This window comes from Rattus norvegicus, chromosome 7, assembly GCF_036323735.1.
Source record: "Rattus norvegicus strain BN/NHsdMcwi chromosome 7, GRCr8, whole genome shotgun sequence".
Taxonomy (NCBI): domain Eukaryota; kingdom Metazoa; phylum Chordata; class Mammalia; order Rodentia; family Muridae; genus Rattus; species Rattus norvegicus.
In genome coordinates, this window is record NC_086025.1 from 81,084,530 (window position 1) to 81,103,319 (window position 18,790).

Consider the following 18,790-nt stretch of genomic DNA (forward strand, 5'->3'; position numbering starts at 1 on the left):
TATTTTCTACAGGGAAAGGCAAACTCTTTTGGATGTGGACAGGGTAGTCAAAATTATAAACACAGCATGCCCTATCTCAGCATTCTTTCTGGCCCACTTTCCCCAAAATAGCAGAAATTCCAATGAGAGATGTTCTTATTTCCTATCATGATCATTGTTACTTTTTCCCAATTATCAGTTATGATACTAGAAGGATTCGAGACAAACCAGCTGCTCTGCGGGTTTACCTAATTGGATTGAAAATCCCTAAGAGTTTTCTTTTTCTTAAGTTTGAAGGCTTGGATATAAATACTTGTTGAAAATACCCCAATATTGCTGTAAAATTTTAAAATGCATTCTTTTATCCCACACTAGATCCAGCACCGTAGTGTCACAAAATGGTAGATATCTACCAAATGGTAGATATCTTCATCTCAGTCAGCAAACTGACTCAGCCACTTTGCTACGTCCTATATCACACTGCTGATGACTTCTCTCTAAGGCTGGCAACAATCTCTCTACCCATCTAGTTCCCAAGGTAGGTTGCCACTATGCCAGAAATATACATTCCAATTCTGTGGCAGCCTAGTATCTCCAGCTGCCACATACTTTCTCAAACTTAAATCGCCACATGAAAGAACCCACAACACAATAACCTCTGATCCAATTGATAAGATATAATTTGCTCATCTAGACATACAAAGCCTTGTACACATCCATCCCTTAAGAATACTCATAACAACCTATAAATTTGCAGAGAGGAATCTTAACATCAGCCTCCATGTTCTCTCTGTTGCTTCTCCTGCTTTCTTCAGTCTCCTCCTCTCTAAAACTTTTCTACTGCCCATCCTTCCTTCTTATCCAATGACAGGCCTCATTCTATCTTGTACCTGTCTTCACCTGTATGACATCCTACACCCCAATGTATTTATTTTTTTATACATATATCTACAAAATGATGACGAGGTCCTCTTATGGAGTTGATGAAACAAGCAATCTTCCTAGAATAAAGCTCATACATTCAAACATTATAAAATTATGCAAGAATTGTGAAGTTATAGTCACTCATAGATTATGTGCAGGGTGTTATTGGTAAACATCATTACTGTATTTTTAGTTTCCTCTTGATGTTTTAGAAGCTTACTTTGTGTTTCTGTGATTAATCTCAAAACTGTTTGCACCATTTTAATTATGTTTTCCTAATACTGCCATAACTAAGGTTAACTATATCAATTTCCTTTCTATTTGTTTGTCTTCTCTTTCTCTTTCTCTCTCTCTGTGTTTGTGTATGTGTGTGTGTGTGTGTGTGTGTGTGTGTGTGTGTGTGTAAAATGTGCACATGTGTACTAGACTTCCCAAGTGTGTGTACACCCATGTGAATATTAGTAAGATTACATGTGTGATGTATGTGGAGGCTTGCAGTTCACATGTTTTTATGTACTATTAGTTACTTTATCCCAGAGATCTATTGTTTCACTACTTTAGTTAGGCAGCTTTCTTGGGAGTTATCTCTCTCCCAAGTGATAGGTTACAGGCCGTGCCATTCCTGCCCCAGGCTTTTACATGGTTTCTGGGAATCTGACCTCTGAAAAGTACTTTATACATTAAACCCTCCCCAGATTCTCAAACTTTGAATAATTCTTTTAGATTATATTACATCTATCAATCTATTCTTCCATTTTTGAAAACAAAAAATATTATAAAGTATTATATTATTTTATTTAGTAAAATGTAATTAATAAAAATAATCTACTGCATTAAAACTTATTTCTCTTATTGAAAAGAGTTGAAATTTGGACAAAGTTCTTCAGGTAACAACTACAACTAACCCTAGCTAGCTATATAAAGGTTTTAGAGATATAGATAGTGGTAAGAGAGTATGGTTTATTCATGGTACTCCTTCCCGTATGATCTATTTTTAGAGGGGTGACTTAAGATGAGACTATGATCACATATGCCTTAGATCAAAAACTCATATTTAAGAATGATGTATTACCTGGGTTCTCTATTTTGAAGACACTCTGAGCAGCAAACCAAGACACTTAACCTACACATCAAAGAATAGCATCCACAACTTTGTCATTTATTTTAAATGATAGTTACTTAATTCTATCATCTTCAAATCTATCTCCTTTTATTTTAATGTTTCAGTATTATTTTTGATGATGTCTTTTAACTCATCTCTGTCTTTAAATTTTCACTTTGCAATTGTCTTGCATGTTATTGAGACAGTTTTCTATCGCCATCACTAGGCGCTCATCTGTACCAACATGATAGCTTTCATCTTACTAAGAGATAGTTCTACACTACTAGTGTTTTGAATTGTGCTTTCTTCATAAGATTATCACTTATGAGACTAACTAGTATATGAATTTATAAAATGAACCCTGACTTATTCTAATTGTACTTAAGTTGTGTTAGTTGAGAAAGTCATAATATCAGCTAATTCACAAATGAATCTCTCATAGTCACTGTCCATATAAAAACCTTCCTCTTCCACAGAATGGAACAAATGTGTCAGAGAAGATTAAAATCTTATTAGACCCAATCATGATATACCTTCAATATTAAGACCAGTTTAACTAGTCAAGTGTATTTAAATCCAGTTTTAAAAGATGAAAAGATTCATTTTCAGTTATTATTATGTGTTTGCCTGCATGTTTTTTACATGTATGATTTATTTCTGGTGTCAGTGGAGGGTAGAAGTGGGCATCAATTTCCCCCAGATTGTGAGCTATAGAAAGTTGGTAATTATTTTAAGTTGCTAGGAAATGTATCCATGTCCTCTGGAAAAAAAAAACATGTTCTCTTGCTGCCTGAGCTACTTTCCAATGTCCTAATTTTTTTATTTTATATAGTCTTGTGTATTACATAAAACTATGGCATTTTAAATAAATGTGTCCCCTAGTTAGGGTAGTTGAGAACTTGTTGTCTGATTGCTGATGATGTTTGGGAAATTTTAAGCAGTACAGGCACACTAATAGAAGTTTTTACTGGGAGACAATCTTGAGATTAAAGTCTCATCTACTTCATATTTGGAGTCCATAGCCCATGCTTTCAGTTTAAGATGTGATTTCTCAGCTTTCTGATCTTGCTGCAATGCTAGACAGTTACAGCCATGTTTTTCTTGATGCTACGTACTCTACTCTTCAGAAACAGTAAGCATTCTATAATTTGTCTTGTTCATATATGTTTTACCAAACCAAAAACTATAACTAATACAAGAATAAACTTAAAACCTGCTGCAATATGTAGTATTATTATAATGTATTTATGAAAGCACATGAACACCAAGTGTGTATCCTTACTCTGCACCACTAATAGCAAGTTCATGTCCTTACTGGATCATCAGTTTCAATCCAATCCAAGAGAGAATAATATTGAATATTGGAAATATTAATATTATTTAGCATTTGTCCACCTATTATCAGTATTAAACCCCAATACAAATCAAATGTATAAGATGGAGGATCAAAAAACCGAATGATGGAATTATTAATTTAAAAAAGCATTATGCAGATTTTGGAAAAGCAAAACTAGTGGCACACACCTGTAATACCACTATTCTAGTAAGTCAAACAGACGAATCATGAGTTTGAAGACAACTATATGCTACAGAAAGAATTTGTCTTAAAACAAAACAAAAACAAACAAACAAACAAACAAACCCAAAGGGTGACTCAAACTAACAAACCAACAATATAAACACAAGATGGAGTGATTATACTCACTCTTAGAGATGAGGAGGAGTTGCACCACCGCTGGACATAGCTGCTATATTCTTAATAAAAATTAAAGGGGGCTCTATAGCTGGAATTTTCCCTGTTTCTTCAGTTAATAGTGTCTCTTTGCTTGTCACCCTTGGTTTATTTCTCATGCCAACTATGGTGCTGTATCAGGCTCAGCAAACCTTGCACTTTTATACAGCTCTCTACTATCATCTCTAGTAGATAATGATCACCTGACCCAGACATGTTTAGTATTAGAATTACTTTATTACTTTAGAAACTGGTGTGGATATGGAACTATAAGATGTATTTCCTTGAATTTTTCATATTGAAACACTGGGCAGCTCTCAATCTTTTACCAATTTGAAGATATAGGTATATAATGCTGTCTTCCTAGGGATGTCCTCGGTGCTGTCAACCCTCCCTTTGGTAAAAGCACTATTTCAATAGATTACTCAAATACACACAGAAAGAATCCTCAGGGAAAGATGAAATTTGAATTATTGCCTATTATTGGCTATGCCAAGCATTGCACACTGTTCTTTCAACTTGATAAGCTGAACCACAATTTCCGTATTTATTTTTTTTAAATCAATGAGTGTATGGTTTTTGTCACTTGTGATCATAGGCATGCTGACTAATGCCAATGGGATCATTCCAAATGCACGGAAGGTTTGCTGATGACTTATTTTTGAAATTTCTTATAAAAACAAATTGATAAAAGGAAGTTCCTAAAATATGACCATGCTGAAAGTACTTAAATGTCCTTTCATGAGATGGCAAATGTAATCTTGCCTCTTGAAATGGACTAAGTGCAGTCGACTGTAAATCATCATGTAAACAGGAAGCATAGCCAAAAACACATTGTTGAACAGGCTGTGCTTTGTGACAAAACCCATGTGAAACCACTGCTCGATCTTAGAAGTTTTTTTTTTTCACACTGCATTTATAGACTTTAGAAACTGAAAGTTTCAAATTATGTCCTTTTGAAGTTTTTTTCACACTGCATTTATAGACTTTAGAAACTGAAATTTTCTAATTATGTTCTTTTGACATAATTTCATATACAACAAACAAACAAACAAAGCCCAGCAAGGTTACTCTCATGCTATTTTCTGTAACACGGAGCTTTCCATCACAGAATAGTCTTTACAAATTTTTGCATGAAACTGTATAGTTACAATTTATCTCTTAAGGATAAAGTGGGCTTGAAATTATACATATAATTATAATTTACTTTTTGAAGATAAAGTACACTTCCATGGCCAGGAAGCAAATGAGCCCCTTTAGTACCTTCACATGGCATTTTCAACATGGGCTATTCCAGCTCACAACACATTTAAAATGGAGATACATGTGTTAGTTCCTCAAAAAGCTAGAAACAGATGTCCCACACAATGCAGCTATACTACCCTTGGAAATAGACCCAAGAGGCTCTACATCCTGCTACAGAAGTGCTTGCACATTCAACTTCATTGATGCTCTATTCACAATAGTTAGGAAATAGAAACAGCCTAAAAATGTCACCAACAGATGAATGGGAAATGAAAATGTTGTACATTATACATTGTAGTATTTATTTTTCAGCTGGTAAGAAAAGAGAAATCATAAAAATTTCAAGTACAGAGAGCTAGCAGCAATCATTGTGAGTGAGGTAACTCAGACACATGTAGATAAAATTTTATTTATTTCTCTCATATGTGAATATGAGCTTTTAGGATTTTGATATGCATGCTTCATTTAGAAAACCCTTAGGGAGAGGCTCTGAAAGAAAGGAAGATAAAACACATTTTTAGAGGGTTAACGGGAATAATGGAAGAGTTAAATAGGAAGGAGGATGCAAGGGTACGGAAGGGGATGGAAGAGAGGGAAGAACAATTAACATTAAAGTTCATAAAGATCTCCTGAAAATGACATATGAAAAATTACTGCTATAGGAGGTTCTTAAAATAAGAACATATACATATAAAAAGAGAGCTTAAGTAGTTACCAGACAATGAGGCAAGACTTTCCTCACAAGATACCCCTGTCCAATAAAAAGCCAAACGACATGAATGGGTTATCTTAATTGGAGCTACTAGCAAGTAAAATCAAAAGGTCCACAAATATTATACTCTACTGCCATTGCTCTTAGGTTCCCTCTATAATATGATGGTAAAATACCATTGCTAACGACTTTATGTATTTGGGTATAAGGAGAAATTAAGCTGGTGCTCACCTGGAAGTCTCATCCTTACTGCTTATCTTTTATATTGAGGTAAGGTGTTCTGCACATTACCAGAGGTAAAATAAATCATAAATCTCATGTTGCTGAGAGTTCTGAGAGCTATTATAAAGATCTATCCTGACAAGCGATGCACACTAGTGTCTTAGTGGCATTAATGTTCAAGTATGAACCTCTGATTGAATGTAAGGCCAGCTTATGAGTTGGATGTCGTATCTGACCTAGCAACCAGAGTCAATGACTTGTATTTAGAAAAGTCGTAGTCCTTAGAGGAGATTGTCCTACACCTGCTCTGCTAAAGCAAAGTGGTATAAACCAGCCCCTGACGATCATCTATTATACCTATAGATTAATGTAGCTCTCAAACATCATCAGTAGCACTTCTTTGTGCAGTAGTTTGTGATTATCCCCCAAACCTTAACTTTTCACTGTGCAGAGAATAAGTGACTATGGAGTGCTCAGTCATAAGTTGGGCATCTTTATAAAAATCTCTTCTCCCAAGGTGTAAAGATAACTGCTGAAAAAGGATTAGAAAGATAGTAAAAATTTGTACATGATGTAAAATCTGTATTTCTAGGCACACCATGGCGGTCACACATGAAGTCCCAGCAGTTGGGTCATCATGCATAAGAACTGTTTAAGTTCAAGAGGGAAAAAATCCAGGTATTAAGAAAGAGACTAGTATGACATTTCACCCCTAGATGAGGAGCTATTATTACTGAATCACTACCAAGAAAGGAAGGCTTGTGAAGTAGAAACTTGAGGGTTTTTTAAAACATCAGTTGTGTTGGATGCTGTTTTTGCTGTGGCAAATAGTGTCTGACTCAGCTCTCATCCCTGTGTCAATCAGCCTGTGTCTGTGGAAGTGGCAAGAAGCCACCAGCATACCACCCAAAGTCTTTTGGTCAGTTTCTTTCTATGGAGTCCCAACAAATGGAGCTCCACTATGCAATATAAGGTGGACCAATATATGTGTGTTATAAGTGAAGAATCCATCATCATGTGTCCTTTCACATGCTTGATTTAGCTAAGCACCCCTTCACCTGTGTCTGCTTCAGTAAAATGTTCCTTCATGAGCCTGCCTGAACCTATAACCTGTGTCTGCTTCAGTGGAATGTTCCTTCATGAGTCTACTTTAGTAAACACTCCTTCACATGTTTGCCCCAGAAAAACACCATCCAACACAACTGACTCTCCAAAGAACCCTTAAGTCTCCACTTAAGGTTTGTTTTCTTTAAAGGCAAGTCCCCTGGAAGGACTTAACATCCCTTAGTGGCTGGCCATACATTTAATTGAGCACAAAAGAAAGTTGTTGGGCTTTCGAAAATTGAAGATATAAATTAGGGTAGGTATGGAGTGGGAGGTAGAAAAAAAAGATGAATGTGATCAATGTATAATGTATGAGATTCTCAAGGGATTTCTAAATATTTTTTTAAAAACCACATCTTTAAACGTGGCATATTTATGACTTAATATCAATGTTCTTTCTGTTAAGTAGATTTGATAAAAGTTGCCAGAATTTAAGATATGCTTATCCTCACCTTTACAAAGACTATGTTGGTTTCTTTAGTTTACATGTAGGGACAATATGTAAAATTGATGAGTTCTTACCATCACAGGTAGGGAGTGGATGACTCCACCAATGGTTTTTCTCACAAAGAAGGGGCTCTTCATGGCTTAGTCGGTATCCTGGATCACAACTAAATGAAACAGTTGAGCCAATGGAGAAGTCGTGGCCATATCGACGGCCATGGACAGGGATGCCAGGGTCTAGACAAGAGTATGTGTTCACTGTAACACCTGAGAAACAAAGGCAAGCAAACCAAGAATGAGACTGATTAGATCCAAACTCACTAAAATTATTCCTATTTCATCAAACAATGGCAGTGGATTAATTTTACAAATAAATGAATGTACTTGAATAATTTAGGCATTTTCTTTACAATATCCTGATTTAAAGATAAAATTTATGACATTTAATTTGTATTTAAGTCAAAACATTTATCTATTTCAATATATTATTATACATTTTTATATACTACAAATGCAACAGTCACAGTATTAATTGCTTTTTGAAGGTATTATATCACACCTAAAGATCTAAATACGAAATGAAATTGTTTAGCATTTAAAAATAGAGAAGTAGTAGAATAATACAATAGATGAAAATTATACACATCACTTTCTCAAAAAAGAAAAAGAATTTAACTCCAGTTGCTTTCTTGAAAGCATTTTCAATAGTCTGTTATCTTTCACGATGGGTTTTTCTGAAGGTAATCTTCTACCTGATTCATGACCTCTGAATAAGATCTCCCTTTAACAAAATATATCTTCATTCTCATTGGTAAAAACCTGGTGGTGCTTTTTAAATTTGCTCTACTGTCCTTCAAAACTTCATTTATTCAAGTCAGTCATTCAACAATAGTTGGCCTCATGTGCTGCATAGTTTTGTGTCAACCTGACACAAGGTTAACTCATCTAAGAGGAAGGAATCTCAATTCAAAAATTGCTTCATAAGATCAGGCTTCAGGCAAGCCTGTAAGGTATTTTGGTCATTGATGAGAGAGGAACCAGTCGACTGTGGGTGGTACCATCCTTAGACAAGTCATCCTAGACTTTGTGAAAAACAGGCTAAGCAAGCCCTGAGGAAAAAGCCAGTAAGCAGCATATCTCCATGGTGTCTGCACCAGCCCCTATTCCCATATTCCTGCACTGTTTAGTTCCTTTCCTGACTTCTTTTGAAGATGTACAATGATAAGGAAGTATAAATCAAGTAAACTATTCCCTTCACAAATGCTTTATGGTCATGATGTTTCTTCTCACCAGGAGAAACCTTAACTAAGATCATTTTCATGTGTCTATGTACAGTCTCACTTGTATATATTCATAGCACATGTCATTTTATTATTGTCATACTCTACTAGTAATGGCACCAAATTCAATATTATTCTGCTAGAATTTAACGTGAGCAAATTAGACCCAACTATCTTACTATCTTAAAATTCAATTATGTACCAGTGGTAAGCTTTCCCACCAACTGGATAAGCTCCTCACTAATTTTATACCTTCACTTCCAGGGAAACCCATATTGGTTCCCTTTATTAAGACAATCTTAGGACTTAATCATGTAGCTTTGATCCTCTCTGTAAGTCTTAATCCTTTTCTTAAACAGGAGATCACAATAAATTTTTCTTCACCTATAACCCTAAATATGTGGTTGCGGGTATGGGGGCTGAAGATATGAGTGATATACAATGTGAATTAGTATAAAACTTAGCTAACTGAGTGATTTTAATAATTTATGTTTAAATTAATTGTCTTTATTCTCCATTTTGAAAATCAAATGGTGCATAAATGGATGTCTGTCTTTTCTGCCTCCCCCTTTTCTGTATGGGTCCTTGATGCATGGAAAAATGTAAAGAAATAATGCATATCAGGTTATTGAAACAATTCATTGTTTTTATTCACGGTGTGGTTCAAACCAATAGGAATGCTACATAAGAAGAAAATGGCTAGAAATAAGCAAGAGCTAATAACAACTCGTCATTTATATTACAATGTATTTGCCAAATTATTTTCAAAAGTTTTTCTTATTATTGATAGGATTCATAATTATCAGACATTTGTATTGGTGTTATATCCAATTACACAAAGTTGTTCTGACTTCTTTTTTATGATCGTGGAAGTGTTTATATGAAATTTGAAAGCAGAATTGATAATTTTATCACATATAATAATTTTTTGAACATTTTAACTCCTGGTTTCTAACATCTCTTCCTTGTATTAGAGTTTAAACGTTGTCTATGGCTATCGATTGCTGAGAATCATTTATAATCTCAATGTGTTCCTTATTCAGGTAGTCAGGAAGACTATACTGAATTATGTTTTGAAGATTTTATCAGATAGTTCCCAGAACACTTCCTGATATATATCTGAATTTGGATTTTAGGCAAAACAGCATAATAAACAGAAGTGCCCCCCTTGGGGAAAATTACAGTCATAGAATAAATTAGTAGTATTCTGAAGTGTTAGAGTATATTTTTATGTTTTATCTGTCGAAAGCTAAACCTGATGCTATTTTATTAGTAGAGTATGCTTAAGTTTTGTATATTTGGTTTTGAACTTGAAGTATTTTTCAGTATTTACTTATTCACTTTAATTTCTTATAACTAAAATATACTTATATCCTGTTCTTTCTGTTTCTTCCCTCGGATCCCTCAGACATATAACACCCTTTCCTCCCTCTCTAATTTATGGCATCACTTTCTTTAGGTATTGCTACTCTCTCTGTCTCTCTCTCTCTCTCTCTCTCTCTCTCTCTCTCTCTCTCTCACACACACACACACACACACACACACAGAGAGAGAGAGAGAAATATAATTTGCTTTGTCCATTGCTTGAATGTATATAATTTCAGGGCTGACTACTTGGTATTTCCTAGTCAATTAGGGACTCATCTCCAGGGAGGACTATTTATCTCACTTTCAGCATTCCTTAGTTGCCTGGAGTTCTGTGTCTTTGGGAAAGATAGTAGAGACAGATTATGATACAGAAGACCAGAAAGTTGCTAAGACTGTCTGCTAGAAATGATGAGGAAGCATCACCTATGATACCACAATAATATGTTTGCCTATACAAGACCCAAAGGAGTACAGGAGCAATAGAAATGTAACACGGAATAGAAAAACAGTAGAGATTTTGCTCTCTGTCTTTTGGAGGAAAAAATGTAGGGGAAAAATGAAAGACATTGGAAAACTAGAGTGTGAGAAATGGTGTGTTTACAATAGGTCTTTCCATAGATTTGAATCAGAGGGGAAACTATTTTCTTTTACTAATTTGATTTTAAAAGTAGAAATTAATTAGCTGTCAAATGCATTTTTAAAGTTCTGATAAACAGTCTATTGACGTTGAACTCAGGGAATGGTTCATTTAGAAAGGGGATTTATTTCATATAGTAAACTTTATTAATGAATTGTCAAATGATAACAAGCTTCTGTTTGTGGGTAACAAACAAATTGTGACAGTATAAATTATTTCACAATCTTAAATGAATGATAAGACTAATAAAATAAATCTGGCAAGAAGAGAGACCTAATATTTTTTTTTTTGTGGCTGGCTGCAGGATCCTGCCTTGTCCACAGCAGCGCAAGCCACTTATTTCCCTTCACTTCCTCATTCTGTGCTGCCACCACTTTGTCTCCGAGGAACTGGACATCAGTAGTAGCCACAATCCAGTTCCTTGGACTTATAAAGTGACAAATTTGCCAACAAAAGGAATAGGTTGTACCTACATTTCTCATCTTTATGCCTCATTTACTTGGGTTTTTATATGAAAAAAATTTGCTATCATTTATTAAGAATTTTCTGAATTGGCATTTTTACTCTGACACTTTGCAAACATGATTCCGTGCAATCCTTAAAATTGTGATTGACTTGTGATGAACATCGTGTGAACTGGGAGATATGTAAAGTATTCAGTCGAGAATTAAAAATCCATTAATCTTTGTCAAGAATTAGTATTAAAATAGACATTTAAGATTGCACCCCTGACTCAGTTTTAAAATTATAACTTAAACTACATATTCTAATATTCTTTAGCTCAGTTTAAATTCCAAGTAATTTAGAAACCTTTTTTTAATACTATGTTGAGATACACTTCCATGTGGTAAAGCTCGAAATAAAAGGAAATTAATGTAGCTAAACAATATTATGTATAATACTATTTCAAAGCTAAAAGTATTATAATATAACATGTATAATTTAGAAAGTGTATGAAGGCATTGGAAATATTTATCAAAGAAAGATATCCAGAAAGATTACAAAATAATACATTGCACAAGCACTAAGCGTATTGTGAGGTACTTGGCTTGGCAATAGGCTTGAGGAGAGGAAGAAATAATGTAAGTGTATACTTGAAATAACAATACTTTGTAGAATTTGTTACTTAAGTTTTATCTACAAAAGTTGTTTTTCATGTAAAACTACATGAAAATTCATTCCATATATAATGTGGAAATTATGTATAATAGTTTATGTACACACACAAACATATCTATTACACATAAGGTAACTTATGTGCAATAATAACAAATATATACATTTGTGAAATATTTGTAAATCAAAGATACATTCTACATAAATAATAGTATTTAGAAAGTTAAAGCCGAATACACATGTGGTGGCATATGTATTAAATATCAGCACTAGGGAGGCAGAAGAAGGTAGATTATGAATTTGAAGCCAGTCTCGTCAACATAGCAAGGTCTAGGCTGTCCAGGACTAGAAAATGAGATTCTGACAAACACGAATGCACGCACGAACGCACGCACGCACACACGCGCATGCACAAACACAGAGACATACACACATGCATGCACACAATCTGTACATACACAAACACATGAATGCACACACAGAGAGCATACACACTCAAGTGTGAAGTCTGTACATGCAGACAAATACACACACAAGCACATATACACACAGACATAGAGGTGAGGCATAATTATTTCAGATTTAAAACACTTTAATATTACTGTACTTATACTTATGGCGTGCAGTAGGGTGTGGTTATGACACTGAGGAAATACAGAGGTCAGAAGACAACTTCATGGAACCCTTGCCTACCTTCCACCTTTATATGGGTTCTAAGATTCAACATAGCTTGCCAGACATGCCAAGCTAAAGCCTTTATCTGCTGAGCCTTCTTGTCGGCCTTATTTAAGACTTTTTTTTTCTTTTTTTTTTTCGGAGCTGGGGACGGAACCCAGGGCCTTGTGCTTGCTAGGCAAGCGCTCTACCAATGAGCTAAATACCCAACCCCAAGACTTTTTAAAAAGAAACCAGTGAACTCTAAACTATGATTATTTTGAACTGATTCTCACACTTTGAGTTATAGCTTGTTTTAACAGATTCTTTTTGCTATTATATCAACCATAAATATATATGTTTTGCACTTTAATCTTTATATTTTTAATCTTTTTACAAAACAAAACTGAATTGACAGTGACAATATTCGTAATTCATATAAGTAATTCATATATGCTAGAGAAATATATTTTGCAAAGTAAGTGTAGAAGGAATGATATTCTTACAAATATATCAAGCTAAACTTGCTTCTCTAAGCCATATAAATCATTAAAACATGAATGTACTAAACTTATTTGATATTTCACTGTATTTTCTTTAATACAAATATTAGGTAACTACTGCTTAAAAATCTATTGAACCATTTACTTGTATAAAGACACTGAAACATATGCTTTCTTATAAGAGAAACCATTTTGAAGTTTTCCTTTAAAAGAATAAATAAGCAAATATATTACTTTTCTTAATAATATGAAGATAATATCAGATGGGGAACAATTAGAATGGGAAAATAAAATAATATTTGTTATTACTTACTTTCATAATGAATCTTGAATCCATTGTTTGAACGGCTGTTGTCTGTGGTAAATAGTAGGTATATAAAGTTACTGCTGCTGAACAGGAACTGTGGCACTTGTGTGCCATTGTAAGATCCAAGCAAGGGTGACAGAAGATTTGGGCCATCATGAACTTCTAGAACATCATAATTTAGTTCAGTCTGAAATCTAGGATGAACAGGCACAATTGGAAACATATTAGAACATATATGGGAAATCAGAATTTACTATTTACATAATCTAATATTAAGGTTCATTTTTGAACTATGTTTATTATTTCTTACTTTACCTAGTACCTACAATATAAGTGAAAATGCTATCTGTTCTAAATATCAGGATCTTGTGTTAGGGAATTACTAGTCAGAAATATACACTCATAAGAAAAGTACCTGCTGAGTGTTATAGGTATTCCTTACTAAATGATATTTTAAAAAAACATATTCTTGAAGTAGCCACTTCTGTACTTGCTAGCTCCAATTCTATGGAAAACTATATTGTTTTATATTTATTATATTTCTTACATTTCAAATCTGGTTTCTGCTCTATATAAACTGAAAAATAATTATATAATGCTTCAAAGATCTTTAACTTATTTTTATCTTTACTATATGTGTTGGCATGTGAAATTGTGCACATCAGTGACATGCTTACAGAGTGGGCAAGGATATCAGGTTCCCTGCAGCTGAGTTCCATGTGGTTGTGAGGTACCAGGTGGGGTGTCAGTGCTGAAGACGTAAAATCGAGGTCCCCTCTTAATCGTAAAATATATTTCAAACTGAAAGTCTCAAACTGAAAGTCTACGAGTTGATATGAAAATGCACAGCTTTTCAAAGATCATTCTAATATTATGTAAGTTCATTAAAATGTGTACACTGTGTTTATTTAATTGGGTTGTATGACGTTTTTACTCATTTATACTTTTGCAATAAATTTAATTTAAAAGTTTCATTTCAATATACATTTTTTTCATGGGAAATAAAAACAAATGTTCACACTCTATAAAAGTCAATGTCATTAATGCAAAGAACTTCTATAAAATAAAGATTAGGAGAGTATTCTAGGGGCTATAATAAGCATATCGCCTCTATTATAATGTTATATATTATTCAATATCCAATAGTGAATTCCATTGTCACCTATCCTCACTAAAAACATTATTTTTTTAAAGCGCTACTACAAAGAGAATGAGACTTATTTTCAGAAAATTATGTGTTAGTCACTTCCTAAGGCTTTCTCAACATCACCTTTAGAGGAAAACAGAAGAATCAACACAGTATAAGGTCAAAATACATGAAAGGATGCAGTTAAAGTCTTCACATCTGATTGCAAGTGATGATTTAATTTCTCTAAGATAATGCATAAAAGCTGTTTGCTCAGTAACGTGAAGAACTTGCTCATCCATCTGCTGCCAAAATGAGCAGCCATTACAAGGTTATTATCCAAAAGTCAAAACTTTTCTTTAAAAGGGACATGGAATGTTTTAAATACTCAAGGGATTTTAAGAACGAAGGAAAGAAAGCGTGTTTTACATGTATTTTCTTCAAATAATTTCCAGTGAGAGAGTTCTCTGCAGGTGAAGGCAATTACCATACAACCCTACCTTACAGAAGACTGATCCCCAGGACCCACACGTAGAAACAAAGCAGCAACTTTCCCAGGTTGTCCTCTGACATCCTTAATGCACCCTCACCACCCCCACAGAGCATGTTTAGTGTGATTTTTAAAAACTGTTTTATTCTGTCATGGGCATGAAGAAAGAACGGGCAGAAGGACCGAGTCCCAAGAAGAACATTTCAGGATGTATATGTGGAGAATGCTTGGAAGAAAACTATTAACACAACTGTGCTCATTTTGGGCTGAAACACTGAAGAGCTCAGTGAACTGTTTCTTAAGGCAGTCTAACTGTTGTAGGGCCATAATTTTCATAGTTTTCCTGAGTCAGATCTTGAAATGCAGAGGCTACAGGCATGTCTAAGCTGTTTCAACATTCAAAACTGTTCTGATTTTTAAAATGTATACTTTAGGCTACACATGGTATTACTTAGAGAAGACTGAGAGTTCAAAATGATGCTGGCTTACACAGTAAGTGGCCTGAGCTGTACGATAATGCTATTGAAAAACTAAAAATAATGGATATATATACGTATATAACTTTTGTGTGCTAAATTATGCCCCAATGAATCCACATGTTAAAATGTTAACCCTCCACTCATGAGAATTTTTGATGGAGAAAAACCTTTTAAAGCAGAAATTAAGATTTAAAATGATCATGAGAGTGGATTTCAATCCAACATATTCTCATATATGTGAAAAAGAGGATAGGACTCCAAAACACATGAGCAGGGGAGAGAGAGAGAGACAGAGAGACAGAGACAAAGAAAGAGAAAAGTGAGGAACACAGATAGATAGAAAACAGGGAGAGAGAAAAGGAACAAAAAATATCGTGTAAAGGTGTATAGAAGACAAAACCAAAGAAACCAAAATAACAAACCACTGGAGCCTTTGATTTCAGGCTCCTGGTTGATAGAATTTTATGAATATAAATCTCTGCTCTTTAAACCACAGAACCCTATGTCCTATGTATCAAAGTCAAGATTTAATTCTATTTGAAAGTAAAAGAGCACACTCATTTCAGTTAATCAATTCTGCTTTTGTGTTTAATAAATGGTAAAGTTTAATGTATTACAAAAGTCCTTTTAAAGTATGTTTCTACATGACTGATCAACAGTAAATATTTCATTTGTTTAATATACATATTACATATGTATATTAAACATATATATTATGTGTGTCTGTATAGCTAGGGACATATAAAAATTTTCAACAAATGTGGTCACCAGGGGAAAATGGTGAATACATCCTGGGTATACTTGGGTAATTAAATGATAGTAACTGTAAGTGATAGAATTGAATTTTTTTATATGACTTTTGTTCTTGGAAATCTAGCTGAACTAAACTCATGAGCCCTTTTAAAACACAAGACAACTAAACTCATTAAAGTAAAGGTCATATATTCATATTTCAGTATTGTGCATATACACAAACGAAATGGTCCTGCACTACTTAACAGTAAAGCTATAACAATAAACAAATAAAAAATTAACTTGAGAACAGACTGAAAGGTCAAAAGGGGTAGAAGTTCTTAAGCATTCAAGAAACAGCAATTGACTATTCTAATAAAATTAGTTATTGATGTGGTAAGGGAAACGGCAAATGCCAACTATAACATCTATTCATTTCATTACAAGATAGAAAAAATATTTGCAGAGACCTTTCAAATGTAATTTTGATAGAGTGTCCAGGTTCAGCTTCAATCACCCACTCACAATTCAAAGAGTCTTTGTAGTATCCTGGCCACCCTGGTGAGAGAATTACTCCACTTGGAGCTGAAAAGTGGCCACCACACGGAGCTGGAAGATGAAACCAGAGAACATTATGAATAGACTTTTCAGAATAAGTTATATATACGTGGGAATACCTATATATATTTTCAATCACATTTATTTATCATCTATCAAACTATTATTCATCTATCATTATCTATTATCAATCTAACATCTATATATCATCTACTTATCATTTATCTCTCATTCATAAATCTAATATCTATCTATCTATATATCTATCTAATGAGACAAGTTTGTGTTATTCAGACTATGCTGTCACAGTAAAAGGATCGGTTTTACCAACTCACCACAATCTCTTTGCCTTTGCATCCTAAGTACTGAGATGATTGAACTCCCATATGTAGTCCAACTATGATTTAAATGAATCTCTTAACATGCCAATTAAGTGGTAATTAATACTATTTTGAATGTAAAGATCCATGTACTTAATTCGCTCTGTGATTAAAGGAGCATCCCCTTAAAAAGATCATATATTTGTAAATTGTGACACAGTCACACTTTGCAGGTCACTTCTAGCTATTCATCCTCCATCCCATATACAGACACCAAACCAGACACTATTGTAGACGTCAAGAAATGCTTGTTGAAAGAAGCATGATATAAATGTCTCCAGATTGGCTCTGCCAGAACCTGAAAATACAGGGGCAGATGCTCACAGCCAATCATTGAGCTAAGCATGGGTTTCCTAATGGAGGAGTTAGAGAAAGGACTGAGGAACCTGAAGGGGTTTACAACCCATAGGAAGAACAGCATCAAGCAACAAGAACCCTCAGAGTTCCCAGGGACTAAACCACTAACCAAAGATTACACATGGAGGGACTCATGGCTCCAGCTGCATATGTGGCAAAGGATGGCCTTGTAGGACATCAATGGAAGAAGAGGCTTTTGGTCCTTGGAAGACCAGATGCCTCAGTGTAGGGAGCAGGAGTGGGTGCATGGGTGGGGGAGCACCCTCATTGAAGCAATTGGGAGGAAGGATGGGAAAGGTGTTCTATAGAGAAGATACTGGGAAAGGAGATAACATTTGAAATGTAAATAAATAAAGTATCCAATAAAAACAAAAAATAGAAAAGTAAGTAGGAGAGTGTGCAGCATCATTAGTTCATTCTCTACTGCTATTCTTCCCCTGTTATTTGATCTTTTGTTCTGGTTCAACTGTCAAATCTGTGCTTTATATTTTGGAGTTATCAGATCATCATTTCCTAGACAAATATGCTGATCTGTTTTACTTGTTCACATTAAATTAAACTTCTACCTAACACTATAATTAATATTGCACTTTATTCTCTATATTTCCTTAAATTCAATAACAAGTGAAACCACAAAGACAGCATTGTTGGGACACTGAGTATAAACATCACATTGTAAATTGGATGAACAAACTTGCAAAGAGAATACCTGATGAAAGTTCTACAAGCTGGGAAAAAACTCAAATAGTTTCCTCAAAATTAATTAATTAATAATTAATATTTATTTATTTTCAATGCATTGTTCAATGATATGTGTATGTATATAGTAGTGTAAAGCAAAAGGCCTGACAAAGTTCTTGACGTCATTTTTGTTTATGTCTTATTCCCACATCCAACACATCCTAAAACTACCCTCAGGTTTTCAGCTATGTCTCCCGTTTTAGCCCAAAATTACCATAATCTCATTCCAGGAATGCCCAGGTATAGCACATATGAAACACCTTCCTAACTTCTGCACTCATAGAGACTAACATCTATGCTATAGCTATGAAAACTAAGAAAAAATCATTATAAAACATCCATTTGATAAAGCTGTCGTTAATTTGAAGCTTGGTTTTGTTTCTATGAGACATAAATTATGGTGGCTCAGGTGGGCTTCAAATATGTATGCTATAGTCATAGCCACCTTCATTCTGCATATGCAAACTCCTCTGGCTTGAGTGAAGTATTTTCTAGGTGAAATTAAAGACATGCTATTTATATGAGAATGTTCATTAACCAACGAATCTTATTCTTTAACTGATTCCATTATTGTTTTCTAAAAGCTTTCCAAAGCAAT

General features: G+C 34.3%; 1 protein-coding gene across 7 annotated transcripts in view; it reads right to left on the reverse strand.

Moving 5' to 3' along the window:
• Csmd3 (CUB and Sushi multiple domains 3) overlaps positions 1 to 18,790 on the reverse strand; it is a 1,319,129-nt gene that overhangs the window by 447,189 nt on the left and 853,150 nt on the right. For all 7 annotated transcript variants that reach the window (XR_010053386.1, XM_063264433.1, XM_063264432.1 and 4 more), the window contains 3 exons: positions 16,627 to 16,765; positions 13,336 to 13,523; positions 7,543 to 7,731 (listed from right to left, as the gene is read on the reverse strand). Coding sequence is in view for 6 of the 7 variants with exons in the window: in XM_063264433.1 (XP_063120503.1) it covers positions 7,543 to 7,731; positions 13,336 to 13,523; positions 16,627 to 16,765 (516 nt within the window). In the remaining variant the exon portion in view is untranslated. The remainder of the gene's footprint in view (positions 1 to 7,542; positions 7,732 to 13,335; positions 13,524 to 16,626; positions 16,766 to 18,790) is intronic.